Source organism: Panthera uncia, chromosome F1, assembly GCF_023721935.1.
Source record: "Panthera uncia isolate 11264 chromosome F1, Puncia_PCG_1.0, whole genome shotgun sequence".
Taxonomy (NCBI): Eukaryota; Metazoa; Chordata; class Mammalia; order Carnivora; family Felidae; genus Panthera; species Panthera uncia.
This window is the reverse complement of record NC_064813.1, coordinates 28458198-28475703: the sequence shown is the minus strand read 5'-3', so window position 1 is coordinate 28475703 and position 17506 is coordinate 28458198. Positions and strand designations below refer to the sequence as shown.

The window sequence follows — 17506 nt, the reverse complement described above, 5'->3', positions numbered from 1 at the left end:
AAATGCTAATTATGAGAATAGCTTTAGCAAAGTACTTACGCCTGATTTGACTTGAAAAAAAGGACAGTGGCCCATGCATCTTTCTTAACATGCAAGTTCACTTTTCTTCTCCAGGGATATTTCAGAAGGGAGGGAAAGCTGGCAGGGAAATTGCTATGCAGTCTGGCTTACACACCATCACCGCCTCCCAGGAAGGGACAGTGATGACACTGTGCTTACAGGCGCCTTTGCCCACGAAGAGACACGCTCACTCTTGCACAGTGAGAGGAGGAGGATGGGGCGGGGGGGAGGGGGGTGGGATGTAGAATCCAGCGACGCAGAACATTCAAGCCTGAAGGAATTTGGAGTCACAGACTGATCCAGTTGAGCTCCATGCAGAGGAAGAGATTAAGAGGCAAAGGAGCGAGTCTCCTGCCCCTTGGAGTTAGTGAGGAGCTGTCTGTCCCTCCATCCATTTTGAAAAATTGCTGCTCAGTTCTTATTCTGTCATTCTGCATACACTGCTGAGGCCTATTAGTATCCAGTCTGAGATCGTAGATCGTTCAGGACCTACTATGGTGCAGGACACATAGTTTGTGCCCCAATACATTTTGTTGAATGAATGAAAATCCCAGTTTACTCTTACCTGATGTTGGTTGTCGGCCATTGGTTAATGGTAGTTGATTCATGTCCTGATAACAGAATAGGCTGGGGGTACTTGAAGTTGGCACCAAAAATACTATGTTAAGTCTTCTACATAAAAATGCCCAACACCCCAGGTCTTCAAAGGCTGTGCATTGTTCTCCTAACCTGCAGTGATCTCTTTTTATGTTGAAAATTGTAAATACTGTTTGTGAATATGTTGAACTTACTGTAAAACCTGCAAATCAAACCCATCATAGCCTTTACTTCTCTGTGTGCTGAGATTTCCAAGCCTTGACGTTGGCCCTTTAATTTTAAGTAAAATTGCCATATTAATATTCATAGGTGAGAACAATTTTAGAAGAAAATGGTATAGTGTAAAACTCTTTCGTGTTTCCAAAAACTTTGCTGTCTGAATGTCTGGTTTGAACTGACTCCTGTTCTGCCACTCACTACGTACATGGCCCTGAACAAGTTCTTAATCATTGTCCTCTCCCTGAGCCTCAGTGGCCACATCTGTGAAATGGGTTACGTCAGAGTAGTATTGCAGATTTATGAGAGGGTAAATCTGCAGCACCTAGCACAGGGCCTGGCCCAGAGTAAGTGCCCAGGGGATGCTAGTTTTAAAAAGCCCATCCACTGGCCTGAAACGTGCCCGTGCATTGTCTCTGGTATGGAAGAGCATGGTTCTAGCCCATGGGGTGAAATCGTGCAGCATGTGGTGTCTCACAGCCTTCAGAGCAGCTGGGGAGGGGCAGGGGTCTCAGCCTTTGCCACTCGCTTTGGGCAAGTCACTGCTCCTCTCTGACTTTAGCTTCATCATTTGAAAAGTCAAAAGACGGAGTCCCCGTCCACCCCTGAAATGGTAGATACAAATGAAAAACATTCACTGAATTGTCTCCCAATAGACTGGGTGTGCCTCGAGGGCACAGAAGGTGGCCCGTTCACTCTTCTCTGCATAGTGCCCGGCATATGTTCTCAGTGAAAGTCGGCGGGAAGAATGAATTTACGGAACAACACAAACTTGGGGATGTACGTTCCCCGTATTTAGCCTTCTAGCTCTAGGTTGGACTCCCAGAATGGTGAGAGTTGCTCTTGGTATTTTTTCAATGTAACATTTCTTTCTAAGGGTTGAGAAAGTCGCCAGTGGTTGATCTGGGCTGAGATGTGAAAGGAAGGTCTCCGTTCCTTAACCTCAGGCCCTCGGCCCCTCTGCCTCTCGAAGGCATGGACAGCAGTTAGATTACCTATGGAAGGGCTTTCATTTTTGCCACCTCACTTTATGAGATAGGTACTGATCAAGTGACTTCTTTTTTTTTTTAATGTTTCGTTGATGGGTATATAGCTGACATACACTGTTACATTAGCTTCAGGTGTACAGCGTTCACATACATTCGTTCACATACACAGACATTCGTATATATTGAGAAACGGTCCCTGCTGTAAGTCTGGTTACCATCTGTCACCTTACAAAGTTAATACAATATTATTTACTGTATTCCCTGTGCTGTACGCTACATCCCCGTGACTTCTTTTTTAACGGGAGGAAATCAAGGACAGAGGGACTCCGTGATGACCTCGAGATCGCATGGCCGATCTGTGGCATAATTGGGATTAGACTCCAGGTATCCTAAGTCCCATGCAAATATGCAAACCTCAGTCCTTGGACATCTTGTAGTGTCCTTGGGCCACTGTGCATAGCGGGGGTAGGTCGGCTACACTAAGGGTACTACATTCCTAACAATTCTGCTTTTGTTTGTTTACACATGAGATTGATGGGTCAGTTTTGTTTGACCAAGGATACCTTGCCAAAAGAAAGGTTTTTACATCGCTAAACTGGAACATCATCCCAGTTAGTTTGTAAAAGGTCACAATTAAAGAAATGATTTCTACCCGAAGAGAAGCTTTCGCTCATCTGTTTCTCTCTCCTCTTTTCTCACTGTAGGTTAACTGTAACGGCTTCACAATTGAAGATGAAGAGCTTTCTCATTTGGGATCAGCAATTTTTCCTGAGTAAGCTGAGTTTGACTTCACTTCCCTTTACTTATTTAACACTAATTAGATTTTTTTTTTTTTTGATTTTTTAAAATAACCTACCTAACTGCATGTGGCAGGCATGAAACTCCAAGTGAATTAAGACACCTTTTTAATTCTACTAGGTTTCAAAATATTTCCCATACATTTAGGGAGCCAAAGGTAGTAGTTAAGAGAACAGTTGCTTGTTAAGTCCTGCTAAGTAGGGAGCTGTTATTAAAGGATACTCTCTAGTGTGCTTAGAAGGAACAGCCCATGCCCTGCTGAGAAATTTGCCTTTTGCATATCTTTGGTTCTGGAAATCTTTGGGTCTCTCACACTCAAAGTGAAACACTAATTGCCAACCAAGAATTGCCATAGGCAAACGCAGAGACCGTATCCATCTGTTCCTTCTGAAAAATACTCGTATAGAAACAGCACAGTTTGGGAAGGAGACTGTGCTGAAGTAGTGAACTGGGAAAATTTCAAGGAACGATACGATTCTTCTTTACTTCAGGGATACTCAAGTAATTCAAGAAAGGCTGGCCAGTTGACCGTTGGAGATCTTTGTAGCTCTGACTGTAATGGATTGCCAAAAACGGCTTTGCCCCTTGCCTCTGATGGAGTGGGTATTTTCAGAATGCTTCAGTTCCCTGAAATCAAGTCCTCGCCTCACAGATGGAGCAGAGGAGCCTTTCCTGCATCCCCTGTCTGAGTTAATCCACCCTGTGGATTGGTGATGTTGCTTAATATATACTAGAGGCTCCTTTGGCTTTGGGTTGCAGAAGGTAAAGGAGGCACCCACACACTTAACCACGGAGGACATGTGAGCTCTGGGTGTGTCTCTTGCTGCCCGAATCTGCACGTCCGATGGGTCTGAAGGACAGAGAAGCATCTCTGTACAGGCCCACATCCCCTGAGCCACTGCCATCGGCTTTCCTGACCGGCGAAACGGAAAGTCGATTCACACAATAGTGTCCCTGTGGCCAAAATGGTGTCATCTGCCGTTTGAATTCTGATAGTGAGGAAACAAGGGTTTGGGGGAAAAGCTCTTTTGGACTTTTGCTCTTGGGAAAGGGAAGGAGGAAAAGAGAAAGGCCGTTAGATCCTCTTTAGAAGGCTCTTACAGACAACTTCAGACATGGAAGAAGCTCTGGAATGTCTCTCCTCTCCGTGTTTTCAAGGCTAAGAGCAAGGTTAAGGGTGGTATTTGAGGGTTTGCCCTTCCCAGTGTTCATCGCAAGAGAATGATGCCACCGAGAGCATGAATGTTTCAGGTTCTTTGCCTTAGTGAATTTCCCTCACCTTTATTAAAAAGATGTCCAGGAGTCTGGCTTGAAATGAACGAATAGTTCTACAAGAGGTTCTAGAAAGCTGCTTTTCCTCTAATAACAACGTTCAGCGCATTTGTTTATCAGATTTCCCAGGGCCTGATCGCCTGCCCACCACTTGTCAGCAAGCTCGGTGGGCTGTCACGCGTGGCGGGGGTGACCCTTGCTAAGGACAAGACGAGTTATCCCCGGCCCAAGGCCAGCCACACACCCCATCACTCAGGCCTCTGGCAGCTGGCGGGTGGGAGAGGGCCACTCCCTCTTGAGTACAGCACACCTGGGGCAGCTCACCCATCAGGCTTCCCGGCTCTTTGCCCATTTGGCCCCGGGGCAAATAGGAGAGGGGTTTTGGTTGCCGAGGGTTCAGGCAAGTGACACTGGCCACCAGAGCAAAGATACATATGGATGTGAGTGCCCATATGAGCCCCAGTTTCCAGGCAGTTTTAATTGGGGGAAAAAATCCCTTTGGGCTGAAATCGTATCGCCATTGTGATTTCAAAGGCAGCATTTTCAGAGATCAAGCACTTTTTCCCTGTAGTTTAGAAATTTCTGTTCTCAGAACTTTGACCTTGATATAATCAGAAAGCTCAAAGCCCCTCGCATAGGCGAATCTCTCTGTCCTCTCCGTCCCTGAAAAGCAGACAGTAAGCAGCAGGAACAGTAATGTCCCAATTTTCCAGATGAGGAAATTGAGGTGCAGAGAGAGACACACATAGGCTTCTGAGGGCCCCTCTGGGGACCATAGGCCCTCCCCAAGGAAGCCGGAGTCTCCCACAGGGGCAGCCTCTCAGCATCTGAAGAAAACCCGTTAGAAATAATCCACTAATAGAAAAAGCTGCTTGGAGACAGCAACCCGTTTGTCCTGTGCGGTGTCCTGTGGAGCAGCTTGCTGCAGGGGCTGGGTCTGGAGTCCTTCCTCCAACAGGAAGGAATGTTCCTGGGAGTTGTTGTCGCTGCTGTTTTTATTGTTACGTGTTTTTTATTTTGGGCCGAGATACTGCTATTTGGAATTGTGAATTTCGCCTCTCGATACTGTTAAAGATGTCAGGTCTGGTTGTAAATAACACGCAGAAAAACAACCTCTTAGAATATGGTAGCCAACTGTTAGGTTGTTTTGTGGTTTTGTTTCTGTTTTTAAACATCCTACCAAGATCCGGTTCCTGCAACTTCATAAGGAAATAGCCAGGGATTTACCAGAACAGTCTGCCTGCCTTCTTGAGAAAATCGGGTTTTCTCTTCTGATTGACAGCGTCGCACTGATGAATCATAGTTGCTGCCCCAATGTCATTGTGACCTACAAGGGGACGCTAGCAGAAGTGAGAGCTGTACAGGAAATCAACCCGGGAGAGGAGGTGAGTGCGTGGCCCCTGGCGGCTGTGGCCTAGTGCTTCCGACGGCTGTGTTAAAAGGCGGCGTGGAAAAATCAGTGTGGCCTCCGTGGACGAGAGTGGCTGTGAATGACTCTGGCAGTCACAGTGTGTCCACCCGTAGGCCCTCCAGGGTTAGTGATCAGATCTGTGACCTATGGCTTGGACTCCCACACTTCTGCCTTCCGGGTTGGTGCTCACCATTTCCATATGTGGCTAAGAAAAAAACAGGAAAGGATACATTTGAGCTAAATTCCTTACAGAGATTTGTAGAGCTATGCAGAGAAAGGAGACGACCCAAATGACCAAAATGAAACCTCTTGAGAGTTTCTATATTTCTTTCTTTCTTTTTTTTTTAAATTTTTATTTATTCAGTGAGAGAGAGAGCGAGCAAGCATGAACTGGGGAGGGGCAGAGAGAGAATCCCAAATGGGTTCTGCACGGTCAGCACAGAGCCCGACATGGGGCTCGAACCCACGAACTGAGATCATAACCTGAGCCGAAATCAAGAGTCAGACGCTTAACCGACTGAGCCCCAGGCGCCTCGAGAGTCTCTGTATTTCTGTTGCCAAATAATTGAGCTTGAGCTTTTTTTTTTTTTTAATGTTTTATTTATTTTTGAGAGAGAGAGAGAGAGAGAGAGAGAGAGAGAGAGAGAACATGAGTGGGGGAGGAGCAGAGAGAGAGGGAGACACAGAATCGGAAACAGGCTCCAGGCTCCGAGCTGTCAGCACAGAGCCCGACGCGGGGCTCGAACTCACAAACTGTGAGATCACGACCTCAACCGACTGAGCCACCCAGGCGCCCTGAGCTTTTTCTTTTCTGATTAGTGAACTTCTTCCCCCAAAAGGTCAACACTCTTGTTATCTAAAGAGAGAAAAAGCAACTGACCAGTAGCTGACGAGTTAAACCTCCAAGTGACACATCAGCGTTTCACAACCCATCAACGCCACATCTCAACTCCAGAGAGACCGCTTTTGAGGACTGCTGTTCAGGTGGTGGCTTGTACATACCCTCAGGGCAAGTAGGGGCTGGCTGTGACCGAGAGGTACCCTCCTTGTCTCAGGGACGTGGAGAAACCCAGGTGTTCGGTCACCTGTGCAGTGATTCCCTCCCCTTTCCCACACGCTGCCTCCACGACTACCTTCTAAGACGCGTCATCTCCAGAAAGCTCAAAAAGGCTGCCTGGCAAATTGCCACGTGAATGCTTTGTGTTCTTAAATGAAGAATAAAATCTCTAGCAAGGACACGTGGATTTGTAATCACACCCTTTAGAGTCAGGTTCAGTTGGGTGATCTCCACTGCCATTTTAAGGTGCCTATCTGGGTATTTTAAAATTTGAAGACCGTGATCTGTGTGCCAAATGCTCGAGGCCTTGGCTTCTCTGGAAGTTGTTAACCAGCCCACAGCCATCCTAGGAGCTGAAGTCCAGGGCACAGGTTAGACTTCCTGTCGTCTGCTTCATTCATCAGGACGAGGGGACCCTGTTTTGGGCTGGGGCACCTTGGGTACCAGATGTCTGGCGACTGCCGTTATGCCTCTTCTGTTAAAATAGACCCATCTCAGCCGGCCGGAAAGTGAGTCACCAGGCTCCAGTGCTCCCACAGGCTGGCTGGAGACTGAGCGGTTTGTCACCTAGAAGGGCTCTGTCTGGGCCAGAGCGGCGACACTGAGCGGCCTCTGTCGCCACCTTCTGGGCCCTGGTGTCTGTTGCGTCTTGTGTCCATCAGTCATTTCAAAGAACTGAGGCAGCTCTGGCCACGCGAGGCCGGGCAAGGCTGGCTCCTGTTGTTGGTTTGCCCTCACGCTCCGACAGATCTGAGATGCAGTGACCCCGCTTTGGGGAAGTCACTGCCTTGGGGGAGACTTGCCCTTCAAAGAGGGTGTCGGATGAGCTGCAGGGTCTCCGGTGCCGCCCTTGGGGTCTGGGAGAGCTTGGCTTGGCTGTGCCTGCAAGCACCTAGCCCCGCGCAAGTGCCCCCTGCCTGCCTGCCAGTGCCCGAGGTTACTGGCACGTGGACGGCTTTGTGACATCCATCTGTTCAGTCAGACATTTGCCTGATGGTGTGGGATGCGCAGCGAGCGCTGTCCCAGTGAGTAGATAATGGCCAGTTAAATGCCCGTCTCCTCCATATGCTCCAAGCCCCGGTTATAGACCCCGTTTGAAAAAAGCAAGGACGGGAGAACCCAGTGAGCCCAGAGGCAAGACTTTTCCAAGTTCTCTGGCCCAGAGGCAAGACTTTTCCAAGTTCTCTGGCCCAGCCGGGTCAGGCAGCGGCGTGCTGGCGTCCTGGAAGCTGTGTCCTCCCTGTGCTGACTTGTCCTGCCCGCCGGGCCCAGCTTCTTATCCCGTTGCCAGCTGATGGAAGGGAAACCTATCAGTGTGTATGTGTCCATGCTTCCCCCCCACCCAGCGATGCATCTGGGCCGGCCCAAGCTGTGCAAGACAAGAGGATAAATAAAGGCCAGGCAGAGAGAGGCCAGGCCCAATCTCAAGGATGATAGAGTCTTTGCCCAGTGGGGCCTTTGCTTCTACACGTGTGATGGCATCATGTGCTTGCTGGGACAAGTCCACAGCTTGCTGTCTTCGGGGAGGCCGGGGTGGGGAGGTTTTCAACCCTCCAGTTTACTGTTTGGTGGGCTTCTGGATCCTCTGGAAGGTGGCAAGAGAGGCCCTTTCTCTCCATCACAAGGAGGTGGACAACACTGGGGGACTGCTGACATTAAAGAATTCAGTGAGCTAAAGGGAAGAACATACCCCAAACTGTGGCTTCCTCAGTGCTCATCCCTGTAAGTGTTTGCAGAGCCACAGAAAGGATAAGGAGCAAGTTTACCTGTAGCAGCTGGTGTTTTCCACCTTTCGGACCCCCTCAGGTTTTCACCAGCTACATCGACCTCCTGTACCCAACCGAAGACAGGAATGACCGGTTAAGAGATTCCTACTTCTTCACCTGCCAGTGCCAGGAGTGCACCACCAAAGACAAGGTAGGCTGATGGGGTCAAGGTGCTGACCGTAGCCTGCGTCTCAGGCCCTCGCTGCCAGTTGGGTATCCTGTCTGACTTGGGGTGTCTCCTCCTGCAGTATTTTTCACATGTCTTGCCAAGGTGGCTAGAAGGAAGCTAGTTACACCAGGCCTCTGTTTAAAGCCGATCCTCACAGCTGATTGAAACATTTCCATTTCACTGTGCATATAAGAGAAGGATTTGCCAAATGGCTATTTCTTGGAAAGAACTGGCTGCTTTAAAAGAGAGGGAAGGGAAAAAGCACACGAGAGGCTTTCCAACCTCTTCACGAGAATAAGGAACATTTTCCCTGGCATTGCCAATATCATTTTGCCCATGCCACCCTCCTTATTCTCTTGATTCATAGATGTGTGGACACACATATCTGCCCATAGCAAACACACTCTAAGTGTGCTGCCTGGATAAGGACTGTCCAGAAAATTCACATATATATATATATATATATTAATATTTATTTATTTATTTATTTATTTATTTATTTATTTATTTTGAGTGACAGAGAGCACATGAGCAGGGGAGGGGCAGAGAGAGAGGGAGAGTGAGAGAATCCCAAGCAGGCTCCGTGCAGTCAGTGCAGAGCCCCGTGAACTGTGAGATCATGACCTGAGCCGAAAACAAGAGTCGGACGTATAACCGATGGAGCCACCCTGGTGCCCCTAGAAAATTATTTTTGTTTGTTTTTTGTAAAAAGATAATGGAGTACTAGGTTTCCCTTAGATGCATTGCCCGATTTCCTTTCATTCTTTTGTAACTTTAGAATGGGCAAGCCTCAAAATATACTGTTTGAGGGGTTTCCCCATCAGTGTCGTCTCCATGGGAGATAACACCTTGCACTTGTGGACGTTTCCCCCAGGATAAGGCCAAGGTGGAAATCCGGAAGCTCAGCGATCCACCAAAGGCGGAAACCATCCGTGACATGGTCAGATACGCACGCAACGTCATCGAGGAGTTCCGGAGGGCCAAGCACTACAAATATATCCTTTACAACTTTACAACAGAAGTTTACTGTCCCTCGCCTTCAAGAGGTGCCGGAGAACTGGGAGGAGGGAGCAGAAGGGCAGGTGTAAGGCTTTGAACACGAAAGAATGAATGGCTCCCAGGAAATGTGGGAAGAATTACTGACCACCCATGACTTGGTGTCAGCCACGCCCAAGTTTTACGATGTTGATTTCATCTTCTTTCTCCTCGTTTCACTAGTTTGGTCAGGAGCTGGATGTGGGGGAAGAGTTTTATTGTGTAAAGTTGTGGAGAAGAGTTCCTTGACGGCCCTCATTAGTTGGGTGTCATACTCCAGGCAAGCACAGCGAGGAGGGCTTTGCTTACATTATTGTACCCAGTCCTCACAGGGACACACAAGAACACACAATGTTGCCATCCCCGTGTAGCAGGTGGGAACAGACTCTTAGGTAGCAAGTAATTTGCCCAAGGGACAGAGCCCGCCAGGATTTTTCCCCTGGTCTGCTGACTTCCATAATCCATATTCTTAACCATTACATTCTAGCATTTTCTTGGGCTGAAAATTTCCCCCACATTTACACTGGAGGAAATTGAAGAAAGGCATGTTTTGTTTTGTTGTTTTTTCAGCATAAAAAAGAACTTTTTCTTCAGAAATGCTTCAACCGAAGTACTGAGCTTGGGTGAAGGTTTAAATTTAACTAGAAGGTTGAGATTTGTGATCCTAAACATGGTTTACAGCTGACCTGAGGGTCTGTTCCCTGTGGCTAGAAGTTTTCAAATTGTGTTTGATAGTTGAGGTCTTCAGTTTTCTTCTGAAGTTTGTTTCTTAAAGAAAAAACACATTTCTTTAAGAAAAAAATAATTGCCAGGGTGCCTGGGTGGCTCAGTCGGTTAAGCGTCCAGTTTCGGCTCAGGTCATGAATTCGTGGTTTGTGTGTTTGAAAATTTAAAAAAAATTTCTTTAAAAGAAAAAAATAATTGCCTTTCACTTTTGCTTGGCTTTCTGTAATTGACTTTTGCAGAGGGCGAGGGTAGGGGCGGAGTGCACCCGAGTAACGGCTGGAACCAGCCTTTGGAACTGTCCAAGCCGAGAGGCCTCAGCCTGTCCTTTCCTTAACGCCAGAGCACCCCCTAGTGAGCTGCTGGAGATCTGTGAGCTCAGCCAGGAGAAGATGAGCTCCGTGTTCGAGGACAGCAACGTGTACATGTTGCACATGATGTACCAGGCCATGGGTGTCTGCTTGTACATGCAGGACTGGGAAGGAGCCCTGCGATACGGACAGAAGATCATTAAGCCCTACAGGTGATGGCAGTGGCTGTTTCTGATCGTCTTAGCGGGGAGCAGAATGTGGGGCTTGGAAATGTGTACCTCAGCTGTGTTGTTTTCTGACCGCACTGTGTGGGAACATGCTAGAACAGCGTTCTCTCGCTGCACCCACACCTGGAGGCACAGGTGCAGGGTGCTTCTGCATCAGGCCTGGCATCTGGAAGAGAACGCTTGTAGAGGCAGGTGTGAGGTTATGAAGGGGGTGCTGGGGCAAGAGCCCTCCCGGGGCCTCTCCAGGGTGCTGTATCCAAACTAGTTAATTCAGATCCGGATTAAAAAGCCACTGGCTTGTTTCTTTTTCCTCCTGTGCCTTCCAAACGAAACACACTTATTACCTGGTAAGTGGTGGTCCCACATCCCTGCTTTTCCATCGTTACTCACACCATCCCCTTCTTGTGTTTTTTAAAATTGCTTCCCAGTTTGCAAACAGGGAAGTGCCGGGACCATTGAGTTGGCTCTGGTTGGTTACCCATTATCTACCCTGCTAGTTCTGAATACAGCAAGTTGGATTTTAACTTAGAGTAATAATGGATGTCAGCCCCGGGGAAGTTTCCTGTCGAGAGGGTTTCGAAACCTTAAAGTGTGTGACAGATGGAGGTCGTGGCAGTTTCCTCTGGCTCCGATTAGCCATTTCAGGGCTGGGATAGCCTAGATCTTATCAGTGGGGCACTTGTTAAACACATTACCATTGTGCATTTGCAGGGTCTTGCCAAGACCAAGTGGCTCAGAATCTCTGGGCATTAGCTCTGAAATCCCTGTGCCCCAGAAGCACCCCAGGTGTTTCTCCTGGATTTGAGAAGCCCTCAGTTCTCCCTCACTATCCAAGGTTGGAGACTGTAAAGTTTGGGTCTGGTCTGGATTTCCACTGCCTTCCCCTTCCCCTGCGCTACCCTGACTAGCCATCAGGGGGAGCTCAAGGGAAGCCAGCTCCTAAAATCTGCTCTTCGAAACAATTTGCTAGATCATAGACTCTCTCACAACCTATCTTCTTCCTGAGGTGGGTGACAAAGTCCTCTGGGCTTATGCACAGAGCCTTCTGTGAGATCTAGAGGGAGGGAGGGTAGGGATGAGAGAGAGAGAGAGAAAGAATGAGAATGAATGAAATAATCTTAGCTTTGTGCTCCCTCTCCCAGCTGGGCCTTGCTCTGCTGGACACTTCCTTAGCTTGGTGAGCCCCTCCCGGAGGCCAGCTCTGGCTTTCTGTGGGGCCACTGGCACCAGCGCTTCCTCCAGGCAGCGTGCTGCCTGCCCAGGAATACAGATAGAATGCGTCGTCTCGTATGGATGGATCTTGAGGGTAGAGCTGTACAGATGGGTCTGTAAATAAACACCTGCACACACTCGTACATTCTCTCTCTCCTCGTCCTGTGCCACCCATAAGCTGCCTCCTGCTGTCTTTCCTAGGTAGGCCCTACCAGTCAGCCTTCAGTTAAAACCAGACAGAGAATGGGGCTCTGGGTGGCTCCATCGGTTAAGCGTCTGATTCTTGATTTTGGCTCAGGTCGCGATCGCACGGTTCGTGAGATCGAGTCCCACATTGGGCTCTGCACCGACAGCACAGAGCCTGCTTGGGATTCTCTCTCTCCCTTTCTCTCAAAATAAATAAATCATCTTTAAAAACAATAGCTCCCACTCCCCCAAATTATTCCCTGCTTTTGAAAACAAAACAGAGAGAACGCCTACTGTATGTAAAGCCCTCTGCTGGACAACAGAGAAAGCAAACCCAGAGGAAGTAGGTGTTCTCCTGACTTCAGAGCGCTGACAGCTTTGTTAACTCAAGTGACAGCCATCGAGTGTGACAGAAAGTTGGGTTCTGGAGACACGCAGGTGTGTGTATAACACTGACAGGCGTTCTGTCTTTTTACTGTGAGCGGATAGGCCTAATCTGCCAATGTCTGTGAGGAGACAGGCCCAGATAAATGGGGCATTCACTTTCAAAGATGTTTTCCCAGTGCCGTGCTTTGAGTGCACCTAAAACAAAAACCTGGGACTGGGGTCGAATGTCATGTTTTCGGTGTTTTTTGCAGGATTTCTCCTGCAGTTTCGATGTAGCTTTTCAGAAACACACACACTTGCGTGAAATGAAGCGCGTCTGCGTGCTCAGACAGGGTCGAACCATCCACGGTGTCCACCCAGAATTTGCCAGGGCCTGGAGGAGCCTGGCTGCCATGGGGTCATGGCGCCTGGCCTGCAGGCTACTTGGCGCCCTTTGACCGTGGCCTGTTGTCTCCTCTCTTCTTCCAGCAAACATTACCCTCTGTACTCCCTCAATGTGGCCTCCATGTGGCTGAAGCTGGGAAGGCTGTACATGGGCCTGGAAAACAAAGCTGCTGGAGAAAGAGCCCTGAAGAAGGTGCGTCTGCAACATGAGGCTGGGGGTCCCGGTGCCCCGCGACCCCTTTGTCTCCTGCCCTCGCACCTGGTTGGGCTGAGGGACTGAAGTCATGGAGAACCACCCAGCTCTGGATCCCCCTCTGGCAGGGACGTGGGAGGCAGGGGGTTGGGCAGGTCGGGGTATAGTAAGTGATGGAGCCTTTGCCTTGTCTGTATCCGGGCCCTCCCTTGGGGAAGGGCTGCACACACTGAGAGAGGCTGGCTGTGACTCTAGGCACAGCCCGAGCATGGGGGGGATGGGGGTGCCGCCCCCGGCCCGCATGAAGCCCTGGAAGTGGACGGGGCCACGGGACGGGTCAGGAGACTGTGGTGAAGGAATCGTCCGTGTGTCTGCCTTTAGGATTGGGATTTATGCTGCCCAGTTGAGGTGAAATCAAGGCAGTTGGATTGAGAGAGTTCCTCAGAGAGTAGTTTAGAAACTACGCTGCAGTTTCTAAAGCGTACTGAAAAACCATCATCATTGTTCATCAAGTACCAGTTATGTGCCAGGACCCTTTCAATTCTCACAAAAATGATACAGGTTTTCTGGTAGAAAAATGGAGATTCAGTCGGAGGCCTTCATTCAGACTGGGGTCTTCCTGAGTCGAAAGCTCCACTTGCCCAGGCTGTGACCAGCACACAGGGGACACTAGGACCCTGGGCATGTGCCTCCCTCGGTGTTTGACTGCTCTGTGGTGCCGGTGGGTGAGGGGGCCTGGCCCTGACCTTGCACCTTACGGTAGCTGGAGTCACCGTCCCGAATATCAATTCTCATTCTTTACGTAGCAGTTAACAGTTGAGGAACTGTAATCTTTGGGCCAGTCTGTTGACTCCTGTAAGAGAGTGTGTGTAAAAGTTGGGGCCAGACTCTCTCAGACTTCCTAGTAGACTACTTAGGTCCCACATCCCAAATGGAAGGGTCGAGACCTGACCAGGCTAGCAATGTGAGCTAAGCATGCACTTTTCTGTTTTGAAACCATAGAATTTACCTCCTAAGATAACAGATTTGTTGCCTTGGTGAGTTGAGGGAAAGTGGGCCAGTTAGGTCAGAGTTGCAAGGTGCTGGTGTTTAGTAATGAGGTACGAGAACAGCGAAGGACGAAGTAGCTCCGAAAAAGGACTGTGAATTGTGAAATGAACACAGTAGAGGCATTTGGACAGGACATTCCCGAGTGTCCCGAAGGCTCACGCTGTTCCTTGGCCTGCCTCCTTTTGGTTTGAGATTTAGGAAGAGAATGGTACAACGGAAAGGATCATCTATCAGAGTCACAGGCCATCAGAAATTCCCTGTTCGGAGGGTGGGAGTAATTTAAGTTTTTCTGCCGCAATAGAGTTGAATACAGAACAAAATAAATTCTTGCCGATAACATTTGGTCTGTACTTCCTATATGCCGGATGCTGTTCTAAACACCGTATGTGTACTGACAACTCGGAGGCATCATTCTTATTTCGCAGATGAGGAAAATGAGGCGCGGAGTAGTTAATTGCCCAAGGTCACACAGCTGGGAAATGATGGAGCCGCTGGCACCTCTTCGGTTTCTATTACTTCACTGTAAAGATGCCTTATTAAATATGTTCTCTCCAGCTGCCTCAAATGAAACCTGCAACGACTTTGAAGTTTTTGGTTTTGTTTTTGTTTTTAAGAATGTGTATTACAAGGAAAGCATGCATTTTTCGAAAGGGAAAAACGACTTAGTCGTGTCTTAGAGATGAGCAGTGTCGACTAAAATCAAAACAGGTTCAGTATGAAGTTCACCGCGGCCTTTTCTGTTCCAGCACCGCGTGTACTGGGTTCAGCACAAATAATTCTATCCCTACAGCATTTTCTACTGCAAGATCTGGAATGTCATGAGATCAGTTTCTCTGTATCATTTCTTCAACCGTTGTAGAATGTTGTACTCGGCAGTACAGACTGGGTGACTAGTTGGTCATCAGATAATCTTGTCCATTAAAAAGAAAAGAGAGAAAAGAAAAGGAAAGAAAAAAAAGCCAGACTCTGGAAGAGAACATGGCTCCAGGAGCCAGGATGTATCCTGTGCCTTGGAGCAGAGAAGTCTTAGCTGGAGTTAAGTTAGCCCAGGGTGCAGGTTAGGGGAGGGGGAGGGGCTGCCCTCAGGCTCTCAACCCTTTCCTCGTCTCCGTCTTTCCTAGGCCATCGCGATAATGGAAGTGGCTCACGGGAAAGACCATCCGTACATTTCCGAGATCAAACAGGAGATTGACAGCCACTGAAACTACGCCTACATGTTAGTTTTTATTTAAATGTTAGTGCAGAAGCCTTCAAGGATTTGAATATTTCATTCAAGTTGTACACATCACTCCCGCATTTCTGTAAAATCATTGGAATGAAAAACAATACCTGCCCTTAAACCTTACACATGGCCCCCCTGGGAATTGGTCTTAATCTTTAATCTTAATACCAAAATAATTTTTGAATGCTTTTCTCCCCCCCTCTCCCCAAGAGATAATGGCATGGTTTCAAATATCACATACTTTGGAAAGATTGAATTAAAATATGCGATTCTTTTCCCTTTCATGCCTGTTCTAATGTGCTGAACAAACCTGGACGATGAAAGAGAATAAAACAGATAATGGTATCGGAAGTTTGTCTTTTCTTCTGTCTGCGGGGAGGATTTCAAAGTGGCAGTGGGAGCCGGGTGTGGGAGTGCGGGCGTGGGGGGCAGGCGGCCACTTAGTCTGTAGTGACTTTCAGGGATCAGTGCCTGTGGAGGAGAAAAGAGAGAAGGTACAATTAAGTGACCTGCGTACCACCCCCGCTCCCCGGGCAAGAGAACGTGTCTGTCTTGAGTCATGGGTCTAGTATCTGGAATCCCTTCCGTGCATAAAGGTGCATCTTGCATGCTTGGCTTCCTTGGCTTTTTTTTTTTTTTTCCGTCCTCTGTCTGAAAGCAGACTTTCCATTTCTCATTTCTGTTGACTGTTCTCTGCAGTGCTGTCCGTGTTTGGAAACAATCCAGGATAAGCTTGAGAAGGAAAAAAAATTTTTTTTCCTTACCAACTCTGTGTTATTGAGCAAACACTGATCCCTCCCCACGCGGCCGGCCGGCAGGAAACCAGCTCCCCACTGCCTGGATGGCAGCAACCAGGGGACTGTTTGTTAGCAACAGCCGTGGAGGACAGGGCCAGGGACTGGGCTTGCTTGGGGTGCAAGGGTGTTTCCTGGAGGAGTTTCTTGCAGTCCAAAGCGAGGAACTTCCCCATTAGGTAATAATTAAAGCCTGTGGAGTTTACACTTCAGCTTCCATAGCGTGATCCGCAAGCAGCTTGAACAGCTGAATCCTGAACGTTACCCTTCCTGCCTCATCGACACCCACACGCATGTCTCACACCCACACATCTCACACCCACACGCCTGTCTTGCACACACAGTTAATGGCACACAGTGGGATTCAGGCAGAACGCATTCTCTTATTCAGAGAAGTGCACTAAGATGCTTATTGAACACCTACTGTATGCAGAACGCTGTATGGCTCTCCACGTGCAGAGATGAGTTAGGCACGGTCCTGGGTCCTGGTTCCAGGGAGTTTCACCTTTTAAGAAAAGGCTACTTTACTCTGTAGCTAAGCCTACAATAAGCTTAGCCCACCACCTCCAAAGGTTTTTTAAAAAAAAAAAAATTTTTTTTTTAACGTTTATTTATTTTTGAGACAGAGACAGAGCATGAACAGGGGAGGGGCAGAGAGAGAAGGAGACACAGAATCTGAAACAGGCTCCAGGCTCTGAATTGTCAGCACAGAGCCTGACGCGGGGCTCAAACTCACGGACCGCGAGATCATGACCTGAGCTGAAGTCGGATGCGTAACCGACCGAGCCACCCAGGCGCCCCTCCAAAGGTTTTATAAACCTTCTGAAAGTAACAGTTTCTCAATTGTACATAATACTGGAAATGTGAATTGTTCTTTCTTCTTGTCCGCTCCCATTCTCCAGATGTAACCCCTGGAAACCATGTGCTTACGTGGTCCCAGGTTTTCCCATGCCTGTGCAGGATGTACATGTAAATCGATTTAGAAAACCAAAGGCAGGATGGTACTGACATACTGTTTCAGAATCTGTCTCTGGTTTAACAATATGGACCTGTTTTTATTCCAGCTTTTACAGATTTGCTTCATTCTTTTTAGAGTCAGAACATTGCAGTGAATGTGTCATATTTTATTCATTCTGTTTATGGACATGTGGTTTTTCCAGGTTGCTGTTCCTGTAAACAGTGCCACAGGGCACAGTCTTAGATGCGGAACTTTGCTGTCAGGTGGGACCATGTGGGGGGATAGATTCCAAGAAGTGGAATTTCAGGACCAAGTACTGGTGACTTTTTAAAATTTGAATAAATATGGCCACATCTCCTTTTTAAAACACTGCAACAGGTTCTAAGGCTGTAATATTTGTAGTATTTGTTTTCCTCTACCATCATAACGGCACTGTACTATACTATTTGATTTTTTTTTTTTTTTTTTTTGGCCAGTCTACTGTGTGAA

At 48.1% G+C, this 17506-nt stretch overlaps 1 protein-coding gene across 1 annotated transcript in view; it reads left to right on the top strand.

Moving 5' to 3' along the window:
• The window catches only part of SMYD2 (SET and MYND domain containing 2), a 50764-nt gene extending 35154 nt beyond the window's left edge, over window positions 1-15610 (top strand). Inside the window, exons 6-12 of the mRNA XM_049635192.1 lie at window positions 2567-2634; window positions 5215-5317; window positions 8207-8317; window positions 9210-9330; window positions 10442-10616; window positions 12885-12993; window positions 15165-15610. Coding sequence (XP_049491149.1) covers window positions 2567-2634; window positions 5215-5317; window positions 8207-8317; window positions 9210-9330; window positions 10442-10616; window positions 12885-12993; window positions 15165-15245 — 768 coding nt within the window. The 3' untranslated portion in view covers window positions 15246-15610. The remainder of the gene's footprint in view (window positions 1-2566; window positions 2635-5214; window positions 5318-8206; window positions 8318-9209; window positions 9331-10441; window positions 10617-12884; window positions 12994-15164) is intronic.
• Window positions 15611-17506: the final 1896 nt, after the last annotated feature.